This window comes from Heptranchias perlo, chromosome 4 (assembly GCF_035084215.1).
Source record: "Heptranchias perlo isolate sHepPer1 chromosome 4, sHepPer1.hap1, whole genome shotgun sequence".
NCBI classification, from domain to species: domain Eukaryota; kingdom Metazoa; phylum Chordata; class Chondrichthyes; order Hexanchiformes; family Hexanchidae; genus Heptranchias; species Heptranchias perlo.
In genome coordinates, this window is record NC_090328.1 from 3,493,251 (window position 1) to 3,505,801 (window position 12,551).

Consider the following 12,551-nt stretch of genomic DNA (forward strand, 5'->3'; position numbering starts at 1 on the left):
TGTTGGGGTACAGTATTCCCCTCTTCTCCCCTTCTGGGACCCCTGATTCATGTTGGGGTACAGCCCCACAGATACCAGCTACCCTCCTGGCCTACGCTCAGTTCACAATTATACACGTATGGGTCTGGGCAGTGGGTGACGGTGATATCGGACGCTGTGGGTGACGGTGCTATCGGGCGGTGCGGGGGGCAGTGCGATCGGGCGGTACGGGGGGCAGTGCGATCGGGCGGTACGGGGGGCAATGTGATCGGGCGGTGCGGGGGGCAGTGCGATCGGGCGGTGCGGGGGGCAGTGCGATCGGGCGGTACGGGGGGCAGTGCGATCGGGCGGTGCGGGGGGCAGTGAGATCGGGCGGTACGGGGGGCAGTGCGATCGGGCGGTGTGGGGGGCAGTGTGATCGGGCGGTGTGGGAGACCATAGGAGGCCCTCACCACCAAGCCCAACATTGCTCTCACTTGATGTTAACACACACATATACATATGCGCACGCACAGACACCCCGCGCAGACACCCCGCGCAGACACCCCCGCGGGATGATCTCTAGCAAGTGATCAGGGACTGGCTGATCCTCCCTCACCCAAAAGAGGTCCTGAGGCCAAATTATAGTTCCTCCCCACAGTCCCTGTACGATCCCCCTCCGCCCGATCCCACTCCCGCCCGATCCCACTCCCGCCCGATCCCACTCCCGCCCGATCCCACTCCCGCCCGATCCCACTCCCGCCCGATCCCACTCCCGCCCGATCCCACTCCGCAGCATCTCAAAACCACCCGATCCCGGAACCGCCCGATTTTGCATTGTCCCATTCACCAATCAGCCCTGTCCTTGCTGACCTACATAGATTCCCAATCCTTCTCCAGACCTACAACCCTTTTCTCTCCAGGGAAACGTTTCCTCTTCCCGTGTCTGAGGCAGTTGGATGGGGTTGGCTTAGTGCAGAGAGTGCGATCGGGCGGTGCGGGGGGCAGTGCGATCGGGCGGTGCGGGGGGCAGTGCGATCGGGCGGTGCGGGGGGGCAGTGCGATCGGGCGGTGCCCGGTTTCCCATCCATTGGGTGCAAAGGTGGATGAAGTCTTTCCCGGGGGAGTGATCCCACCCTCGATGCCCCGAGCCCAGGTCCGGAATAGGAGAATCTTGCCCCTCTGTGTAAGACCTATTCAGCTCACTTGCTGTTCTGCTGCTGGTGGATGTGAACATTCGTCATGGGCCTGCTTAATGATCACTTGTGGAGAGTCGCAGGTTGTATTGCAATACTGGGATGGTGCAACATCAAGGAGAAACTGACCCGATCACACCTGGGAGGAGTGCTCCAGCTTCTCCCATTGGTGGGATTGTAGTAGGTGAGAATCACTGGTTGAGGTACATTCGCTTCACTTTACCCCTTCTTCCTCTCCTGGAGCTATTATTTTTTTAATCCATTCATGGGATGTGGGCGTCGCTGGCGAGGCTGGCATTTATTGCCATCCCTAATTGCCCTTGAGAAGGTGGTGGTGAGCCGCCTTCTTGAACCGCTGCAGTCCGTGTGGTGACGGTTCTCCCACAGTGCTGTTAGGAAGGGAGTTCCAGGATTTTGACCCAGCGACGATGAAGGAACGGCGATATATTTCCAAGTCGGGATGGTGTGTGACTTGGAGGGGAACGTGCAGGTGGTGTTGTTCCCATGTGCCCGCTGCTCTTGTCCTTCCAGGTGGTAGAGGTCGCGGGTTTGGGAGGTGCTGTCGGAGAAGCCTTGGCGAGTTGCTGCAGTGCATCCTGTGGATGGTACACACTGCAGCCACAGTGCGCCGGTGGTGAAGGGAGTGAATGTTTAGGGTGGTGGATGGGGTGCCAATCAAGTGAGCTGCTTTGTCCTGGATGGTGTCGAGCTTCTTGAGTGTTGTTGGAGCTGCACTCATCCAGGCAAGTGGAGAGTATTCCATCACACTCCTGACTTGTGCCTTGTAGATGGTGGAAAGGCTTTGGGGAGTCAGGAGGTGAGTCACTCGCCACAGAATATCCAGCCTCTGACCTGCTCTTGCAGCTACAGTATTTACGTGGCTGGTCCAGTTAAGTTTCTGGTCAATGGTGACCCCCTGGATGTTGATGGTGGGGGATTCGGCGATGGTAATGCCGTTGAATGTCAAGGGGAGGTGGTTAGACTCTCTCTTACTGGAGATGGTCATTGCCTGGCATTTGTGTGGCGTGAATGTTATTTGCCACTTATCAGCCCAAGCCTGGATGTTGTTCAGATCTTGCGGTATGTGGGCATGGACTGCTTCATTATCTGAGGAATTGCAAGCTCCCTTTCGTGACTGGAATGAGCAGCAAAAGTGAACAGAATTGTATTGTACACATTGCGTTCATCTGTGGAGTCTGGGGACCAATGATGGACTGAGATAACACACATCTGGGGTCTGGGGACCAATTGTGCACGAGATAACACACATCTGGGGTCTGGGGCCAATGGTACACTGAGATAACGCACATCTGGGACGGATCTGGGGCCTGGGGTCTGGGGCCAATGGTGCACTGAGATAACACACATCTGGGGCCTGAGGTCTGGGGCCAATGGTGCACTGAGATAACACACATCTGGGACCTGGGGACTGGGGACCAATGGTGCACATCTGGCACCTGGATTAGACTCCAGCTCCGACTGACAGGAAGAGAGCATCATCACTGCGTCAAAGCGTGCTAAGTGAAATGAGCTCGGGGTCAGTCCCAATTCCGTGCCTAGTGGCCACAGCACAAAGCAGACGACAAATCAGTCGCACTGTCCACAAAAAAAGGTAATCGGATGTGCCCTTAAATGGAGAGGACCCGATCTCAGGCTCCGGCCACGGAACCCCTGTCTGCACTGTAGTGTGTGACGCCCATAGTTTCAGTTTGGTTGCAGCTTCCTGTAATATTCTTGCACCATGATGTTGAGACAGAAGGAAGTGCCCCTATCTAGTGTTTGTGGCCACTGCATGCGAGTCTAGCTAACGGGCGCACACACCTCACTATTGCATTTACTGTTGCAAACCTTGTCCAGACCACAACAAAGGAAGACTTTGGTCGGCCTATTGCGAGCGAGGCAGGAAACTAAAAATGTCACGCTGCCGCAGTGGACCAATGAAGAACCTTTTTGCCGTTACCAGGAAAACCTCTTTTCTTCTCAGCTCACTTCCACACAAACCTCTTCTATTTTATTTCTTCTTCTCCTTTCGTTTTTGTAGGATGGCAAATCGGACGTGAAGGCTCTGATGGCGAGGTTCAACAACAAGCCCGTGGAGGAGACGCCTGCCATTGGCTCCCGGCCAGTCAAGTTCACTCCTCACTCTTCACTCCAAGGAAACATGTCTTCGGTCGCGAGTAAAGCCGCTGGGTTTGAAAACACATCGTCACCCAAGTTCCCAGTGCTCAGGGCAACGAGCTCTTTTAGCGAGAAACAAAGTCAGGCAGGATCCAACCTGGCAGCTGGAAGGCCTGCCTTTCCCAAACCGTCAGCTGTGAAAGCTCAGTTTGAGGGACTCCATCAGAAGGAAGCCAAGGATTCCAAGCCTCCATTTCCAAAGTCCAATTTGGGGAGTAAACCCTCGGTGAACGCCTTCAATGCTCAGCGAGACGAGAGGGAAGAGAAAGCTCCCTTCACAAAGCCTCAGTTTGGGCTGAAGCCTACAGTGGACTCGGGGGATTCGCACAAAGACAATGAAGTCCACCCAGCCTTTCAGAAACCCTCGCCGTTTTCCAAACCGGTGAATCCTGTAAATTCCCAAGAAACCAAACCAGTCTTCACCAAACCCCATTTCCCGAAGCCTCTGAATTCCCATTCAGTCATCGCGAGCGAAGACAAGTCCTTGAAGCCCGCGTTCCCCAAGCCAGTTTCTGGGCTGAAGCTTTGGAACGAGCCTACGAGCTCGCCGAAAGAAAACACGGAGGACGGTGGGAAAGAGGACGGCGGGAGCGGGAGCGGGAGCGGGCGCTTTCCCTTGAGGCCGCTCAAGCCCGTGGGCGAGCGAGGGAGGTTTTCCAGTCAAGGTGGTGAGGACAAGACGTGGACGCCTAACGAAGGCAAAAGCGAAGTTTTGAGGCCCAGCGCCCTGAAAAGCTTCCCCCCAAAACCCAAGCAGGAAGAGGTCTTTCACTCGCCCGCTGGCCCGAGCAAGTTTCTGAAGCTGCAGAGCCAGTTCCTGACCAAAGCGCAGAACCTAGAGCCCGAGGAGGGGGAGAACGATCCAAACGCCCCCAAACGGAGAAACTTACCTGCTCCATGGACCTTGGGAGCCCCACCCCAGAAACCCAACAGACCCCCGACGGTGAACTTGGACCAGTTCCGACAAGCCCAGGAGAAGCAGCTCCCGGTACTCCCAGGTATATAACCCACTCTTTTAATATCATTCACACCGTATTGATAAATCTTACAAGAGGCCAGAATTGGAGGAGCACAGAGATCTCGGAGGGTTGTAGTGCTGGAGAAGCTTACAGAGATAGGGAGGGGCTGAAGGAAGGGCAGGGTTCTTACTGAATGAACGATAGTTGTTAGCTCAGGTCTCGCACATCATGTTAATGCCTTCTCTGTTTTGGTGCTCCCAATTTTCTTGCTCCAAACCCCTGGCCCCAAGCTGCTGACAGTTCCTCTGTCCAACACCAGTGCCTTTCATGAGTCAGGCGGTGAGCGGGTGAATGAGAATGACCGGCAGGAAGGGGGCAGAGCCAGTGACTCGATGGTTCTTTTTCCTTCCCCACCTTCCTTCCCATGGTTGTGGCCTTCGCTCAAAGCTTTATCTCTTCGCAAGGCGGGGCTGTGATTGGGAACTTGCTGGGTGGAACTTTCAACCTTTGGGGGGAGGGAGGGGTAAACCAGGTGTTAGCAGATTGCCTGTCCGTCATACATCCCGTCCTTGACTTCGACGGAAGGGGAATTCGGGTGGATTGTACAATCAGTGTCAGCTGTGGCTCAGTGGGGTAGCACGCTCACCTCTGAGGTCCGTCAGCAGGTTGTGGGTTGACAGTCCCCACACCAGAGACTTGAGCCCATGATCTAGGCTGACACTCCCAGTGCAGTACTGAGGGAGTGCCACACTGTCAGAGGTGCCGTCTTTCGGATGTGATGTTAAACCGAGAAGGCAGACGAAGCCTCATCTGCCCTCTCAAATGGACATAAAAGATTGCACTGCCACTATTTCAATGGTGATTTGGATGTGTAGGCAGGTGGGGGGGATGCAAAGATGGTTTCTTAGCATTCCACCAGCTTGCAGCAGACGAGCTCTTCCACCGCTCCGCCATCTTGCTTTTCCACGTTGCAATCTATCGGTGTCAATTGTCCAGTTACCGAGAAAATTCACCACGGTTCTTTTCCCGCATAAGCTCTTTTTTCAAACTGGAGGAGCTTCAGTGTCTGCGGGAGGAGATGGGGAGGGGGGAGGGGCACGGGGGAGCAACCAGCCTGAGGTGAGTGGAGCACTTTGCTGAGATTTGTGTCATGGGGCTATTGGCCTCAGCACCCCCCCACCAAGGGGAAGAATCAGCCAGAGTCTCCGCTTCCCACTGACCCCTTCGCTGGAAAGTGCCCATGGCCGGTGCTGGACCAGGCTTGGATCAGCCCTCCTCGAATATTAGCCCCCCCCCATCACCCCATCACTCACTGCGTAAATGGAGAATGGCCACCTGCCCGATGTACCCCAGCAGGAGGCAGCACCTTCAGGCGAGGAGCGGAAATAATGGGCAGGCACCGAGAGAGGGAATCCTGGTTGCACTTCTATCTCCAACTTCTCTAACAAGGCCTTAGAGAGGGTGCAGAGGAGATTTACTAGAATGGTACCAGGGATGAGGGACTTCAGTTATGTGGAGAGACTGGAGAAGCTGGGGTTTTTCTCCTTGTAACAGAGAAGGTTAAGGGGAGATTTGATCGAGGTGTTCAAAATCATGAACCGTTTTAATAGAGTAAATAAGGAGAAACTGTTTCCAGTGGCAGAAGGGTCGGTAACCAGAGGACACAGATTTAAGGTGATCGGCAAAAGACCCAGAGGGGAGATGAAGAAACATTTTTTATGCAGCGAGTTCTGATCTGGAATTCACTGCCTGAAAGGGCGGTGGAAACAGATTCAATAATAACTTTCAAAAGGTCATGATGTGGAGATGCCGGTGATGGACTGGGGTGGACAAATGTAAGGAGTCTTACAACACCAGGTTATAGTCCAACAGCTTTATTTGAAATCACAAGCTTTCGGAGTTTTGCTCCTTCGTCAGCTGTTCGACTATAACCTGGTGTTGTGTGACTCCTTACAACTTTCAAAAGAGAATCGGAAAAATACTTGAAGGGAAAAAATTTACAGGGCTATGGGGAAAGAGGAGGGGAATGGGACTAACTGGATAGCTCTTTCAAAGAGCCGGCACAGGCACGATGGGCCAAATGGCCTCCTCCTGTGCTGTATGATTCTATGATTCTATCCCCAACTCTGGAGATCAGCTCTTGTCAGCACAGAGCGAGGTTTGAACCTGTAGTTTTCTGGCGGTGTGGCTGAGAGCAGAGAATCTCTTTCTTCAATCCCAGTTTTCATTAAATGAAGGTTGAGGCTGAAATGAGCAGCGATTGGCGGTGACGGGATCAGTTGGCAGTGACCGTGCATGCCCGCGGTTTCCTCTTGCTGTGCTTCCGCCCACCACAGCCAGGTCTCATGGCCCCTTCTGCTCGGCTCTGAGACACGGTTACCTGCGGAGGCGGAGAGGAAGTTTGCAGAAGGAGCTGAGTATCGTCCCGCACCGATCATTGCTCGTATCGAGTAAAGAGGGGGTGGTGTACTATCAGGAACCTCACTCCCACCGTCACTCAAACCCTCATCCACATCATCCTCACCTCCCGACTCCAAATTGCTCCTCATGGACCTCCCAAGTTGCAGCATAGGGAACAACCTGTCCAAACCACCGGCAGTTTCTTCCAAATCCCACACTGTCCCTCTCCCTCGCACTTTGTCCGTGCGTGTCTCCACTCTCTCCCCATCTCCTGGTCTGTCAAATTCAACATCCTTATCCTTGTTTGCCAACCCCTTCATCTCATCCCTACCTACCTCTGCAACCTCCTTCAGCCCTAGAGCACGTCTTCTGCTCTTGTGCCTGAGATCCTTCACAAACCCCCCGCATCCCCACGCCCCCCGCCCCACCACTCCTGCTTCGATCCGAGAGCCCAGGATCTATCTCTCTCCCCTCCTGCAAAAAGCCTCCTGAAAACCAGCCTCTATGACCATGCCTGGTCTCCTGCCCTGACTCACCTCCCCTCGGCTCTGGGCTGCTTTCTCCTCTGTTTGAGATGTTTAGTTATTTATAAATGCGAGTAGTTGTTGTTGAAATAGGGGAACTTAAAATGTCACATAGGAACATGGAAACAGGAGGAGGCCATTCAGCCCCTCGAGCTTGTTCCGCCATTCAATCAGATCCTGGCTGACCTGCACCTCAACTCCATTTATCCGCCTTTGCTCCATATCCCTCGATACCCTTACCCAACAAAAATCCATCGATCTCAGTCTCGAAAGCTCCAATTAACCCCCAGCACCCACAGCCATTTTGGGGGAGTTCCAGATTTCTGTGTCTCTTTATGTGAAAAAGAGCTTCCTGATTTTCCTCCTGAACGGCCTGGCTCTAATTTTAAGACTACGTCCTCATTCTTGATTCCCCCACCAGAGAAAATAGTTTCTCTGCATCTACCCTATCGAATGCTTCTAACGTATTAAGCACCTCGATCAGATCAGCCCTCGTAAGATAAGATTAAGGTGTGATTCACAAGAGGAAGTGATGTTGGAAATGGCTTTGTCGCCCTGAAGCTATGTTCGAAGGCAGCCTGCTCCATGTTGGTGCAGCTATTACTTTTTTGCACGCTGCTGCCATTTCTTCATTTAGTGAGCAAGATTTCTCAACGCAAAGACTGAAATGAAATAAACGGAAAATGCTGGCAATGGACAGCAGGTCTGTCAGGGTCTGAGAATGGCAAAGACCAGGTCTGAGGCCCTTCATCAGAACCACCGAAAGAAAGAAAGGCACATTTCTAAAGTGCCTTTCACAACCTCGGAACTGTTAATTGTATCATGTGATTTATATCAACTAGTGTTAATTGTATTCTTAATGCTAAAGGGATCAAGGGATACGGGGAAAAAGCGGGAACAGGGTACTGAGTCAGACGATCAGCCATGATCATTCTGAATGGCCCGAAGGGCCGAATGGCCTACTCTTGCTCCTATTTTCTATGTTTCTATGTATTCAGGTGGTGTGTGTCAATTGGTGGACTCTCTTGTATCCTTTCTACATGAGAGCTTATCGAGGGTGTGGTGTGTGTGAAAGGGGGAGCTCTGTGAATAAAGGCTTGGAAGCAACTGAAGACCAGGCTCTAGTATTCCATCCTTCACCACCTGGCTATTTAATTTATAACAAGAATGTCCCAAAGCGCTTCACAGCCAATGAAGTACTTTTGAAGTGTAAGAAACGCGGCAGCCAGTTCGGTCACAGCAAGGTCCCACAAACAGCAATGTGATAATCTGGTTTAGTGATGTTGATTGAGAGATAAATGTTGGCTAGGATTCCCCTGCTCTTCATAGTCCAGGATGGCATGTTGCCTCCCTGGTGCCAGGGTCAAGGATGTCACCGAGAGGCTGCAGAATATTCTTCGGGGTGGGGGAGAGGGTGACTATCCAGAGGTCATGGTCCATATTGGTACCAACGACATAGGTAGAAAGAGGGATGAGTTCCTGCGGGCAGATTTTAAGGAGTTAGGAAAGAGATTAACAAGCAGGACCTCAAAGATAGTAATCTCTGGCTTACTCCCAGTGCCACGCGCTAGTGAGTACAGAAATAGGAGGATAGAGCAGATGAATGCGTGGCTGGAAAGATGGTGCAGGAGGGAGGGTTTTGGACTCCTGGGGCATTGGGACCGGTTCTGCGGGAGGTGGGACCTGTACAGGCCGGACGGGTTGCACCTCAACGGGGCCGGGACCAATATCTTTGTGGGGAGGTTTGCGAGTGCTGTTGGGGAGGGTTTAAACTAGCTTGGCAGGGGGATGGGAACCTGAGTGTAGATTCAGTTGGGACAGAATCAGAACTGGAGACAGAAGGCAGAAAATTAGTAAGTGACTTGTGAAGGCAGAGGAAACAAAGGTTAAAAATAAACAGCAAGGGTGCTTGGCAGCGCTTAATGGCATATACCTCAATGCAAGGAGTATAGTAAATAAGGCAGATTAGCTGAGGGCACAGATAGACACGTGGCAGTACGATATCTTAGCTATTACAGAAACACGGCTTAAACAGGGGCAGGAATTGCAGCTCAAAGCTCCTGGTTACAGGGTTTTCAGATGAGATAGAGAAGGGGATTAAAAAAGGAGGGGGGGGTGGCAATTTTGGTTAAAGGAACAATTACGGCCGTGAGGAGGGATGATATGTTAGAAGGATCATCAAATGAGGCCATATGAGTTGAGCTAAGGAACAAAAAAAGGACAGTCACACTGCTGGGAGTGAACTATAGACCCCCAAACAGTCAGAGGGAGATAGAAGAGCAAATATGTAGGCAAATTTCTGAGAAGTGCAAAAACAGTAGGGCAGTAATAGTGGATTTCAACTACCCGAATATTAACTGGGATAGAATCAGTGTGAAGGGTATAGAGGGTGCAGAATTCTTAAATTGCATTCAGAACTTTTTTAGCCAGTACGTAGCAAACCCAATAAGAGGGGGGGCAGTTCTGGATTTAGTTTTAGGGAATGAAGCTGGGCAGGTGGAAGGAGTATCAGTGGGAGAGCATTTTGGTGGTAGTGATCATAATTCAGTTAGATTTATCATAGTTATTGAAAAGGACAGAGATAGAACAGGAGTAAACATTCTAAATTGGGGAAAGGCCAATTTTACTAAACTGAGAAGTGATTTAGCAAAAGTGGACTGGAAACAGCTACTTGAAGATAAATCAGTGTCAGAGCAGTGGGAGGCATTCAAGGGGGAGATTCAAGGGGTTCAGAGTAAACATGTTCCCACAAAGAGAAAGGGTGGGACTGTCAAATCTAGAGCCCCCTGGATGACAAGGAGCATACAGGGTAAGATAAGGCAAAACAGGAAAGCTTATGTCAGACACCGAGAGCTCAATACTACAGAAAGTCTAGAGGAGTATAGAAAGTGCAGGGGTGAAATTAAAAAGGAAATTAGGAAAGCAAAGAGAGGACGTGAAAAAATACTGGCAAGTAAAATCAAGGAAAACCCAAAGATATTTTTTAAAACATTAAGAGCAAGAGGATAACTAAGGAAAGAGTAGGGCCTATTAGAGACCAAAAAGGTAACCTATGTGTGGAGGTGGAAGATGTGGGTTTGGTTCTTGATGAATATTTTGCATCTGTCTTCACAAAAGAGGGGGAAAATGTAGAGATTGTAGTTAAGGAGGAGGAGTGTGAAATATTGGATGGGATAAACTTAGTGAGGGAGGAAGTATTAAAGGGTTTAGCATATTTGAAAGTAGATAAATCGCCAGGCCCGGATGAAATGTATCCCAGGCTGTTAAAAGAAGCAAGGGTGGAAATAATGGAGGCTCTGACCATCATTTTCCAATCCTCACTGGATACAGGCATGGTGCCGTAGGATTGGAGGACTGCTAACATTGTACCATTGTTTAAAAAGGGAGCAAGGGATAGACCGAGTAATTACAAGCCAGTCAGTCTAAACTCGGTGGTGGGCAAATTATTGGAATCAATTCTGAGGAACAGGATAAACCGTCACTTACAAAGGCACAGAGTAATCAAGGACAGTCAGTATGGATTTGTTAAGGGAAGGTCGTGTCTGACTAACTTGATTGAATTTTTTGAGGAGGTAACAAGGAGAATCGATGAGGGTAATGCATTTGATGTAGTCTACATGGATTTTAGCAAGGCTTTTGACAAGGTCCCACATGGCAGACTTTTCAAAAAAGTAAAAGCCCATGGGATCTAAGGGAAAGTAGTAAGTTGGATCCAAAATTGGCTCAGTGGCAGGAAGCAAATGGTAATGGTTGATGGGTATTTTTGCAACTGGAAGGCTACTTCCTTGGGGTTCCACAGAGCTCAGTACCAGGTCCCTTGCTTTTTGTGATATATATTAATGATTTAGACTTAAATGTAGGGGGCATGATTAAGAAGTTTGCAGATGAATCAAAAATTGGCCATGTGGTTGATAGTGCAGGAAGATATCAATGGACTGGTCAGGTGGGCAGAAAAGTGGCAAATGTCCACAGATGCCTGAACGGTAGCAGGACAGGTAGATAAGGTGATTAAGAAGGCATATGGAATACTTTATTAGCCGAGGCATAGAATATAAGAGCAGGGAGGTTATGCAGGAACTGTATAAAACACTGGTTGGGCCACAGCTTGAGTACTGTGTACAGTTCTGGTCACCACATTACAGGAAGGATGTGATCTCACTAGAGAGGGTACAGAGGAGATTTACAAGGATGTTGCCAGGACTGGAGAATTTTAGCTATGAGGAAAGATTGGATAGGCTGGGGTTGTTCTCTTTGGAACAGAGGAGGCTGAGGGGAGATTTAATTGAGGTGTACAAAATTATGAGGGGCCTAGATAGATGGATAGGAAGGACCTATTTCCCTTAGCAAAGGGGGTCAATGACCAGGGGGCATAGATTTAAAGTGATTGGTAGAAGGATCAGAGGGGAACTAAGGAAATTTTTTTTCACCCATTGGGTGGTGGGGCTCTAGAGGCAGAAACCCTGAACTCATTTAAAAAGTACCTGGATGTGCTCCTGAAGTGCCGTAATCTACAAGGCTACAGGCCAAATGTTGGGAAATGGGATTAGGATGGGTAGCTCATTTTCAGCTGGCATGGACACGATGGGCCAAATGGCCTCCTTCTGTGCTGTCAATTTTCTATGATTCTTTGAATAGTGCCATGGGATCTTTTACATCCACCTTAGAGGGTCAATGGGGCCTTGGTTTAACATCTCATCTGAAAGATGGTACCTCCGACAGTGCAGCACTCTCTCAGTACTGCACTGGGGGTGTCAGCCTGGATTATGTGCTCAAGCCTCTGGAGTGGGGCTTGAAACTACGACCTTCTGACTCAGAGGCAAGAGTGCTACCCACTGAGCCATGGCTAAACGGGAAGGCTAGGGGGACAGGCTGATCGGTGAAGAGATGTTTTCAGGGCGGGGTTGTACGATCAGAGGAATTTTAAGTCCGAACACTACAAGGAGCTTTACTGGGCAACAGTACTTGAAAAGTCCTCTCTACTTGAAAAAGTTGAACAGAGCAACAGCTAAGTTCTACAGTGCGATTGACTGAGTTTGGGCAGAGGGAACTGGATGGGCACATGGGGATTAGGATTACTGTTCGTGTGGAGAATAAACACCAACACGGACTGGATGGGCTGAACAGCCTGTTTCCGTGTTGTAATTTCTCTGTGGAAGGGGGAGGAATATCCCCTTCTGTGTCAGGCCCGACCAACGCCAATCTTAGTCATCTTTGGGTAACTCAGCGGGTGACATCACCACTCCTTATAAGGGATGCTCCAGGCAAGGCCTTGAAGAGACAAAGTGTTGAGCTTGTGTGGGTTGAACCCTGTTGCTTGGTTGGGCAATGGTGAGTTG

The 12,551-nt window shown here is 50.5% G+C and overlaps 1 protein-coding gene across 3 annotated transcripts in view; it reads left to right on the forward strand.

The window, feature by feature from the left end:
• Positions 1-12,551, forward strand: part of LOC137320692 (FYN-binding protein 1) — a 210,890-nt gene that overhangs the window by 81,038 nt on the left and 117,301 nt on the right. For all 3 annotated transcript variants that reach the window (XM_067982380.1, XM_067982382.1, XM_067982381.1), the window contains exon 2: positions 3,196-4,330. In XM_067982380.1, coding sequence (XP_067838481.1) covers positions 3,196-4,330 — 1,135 coding nt within the window. The remainder of the gene's footprint in view (positions 1-3,195; positions 4,331-12,551) is intronic.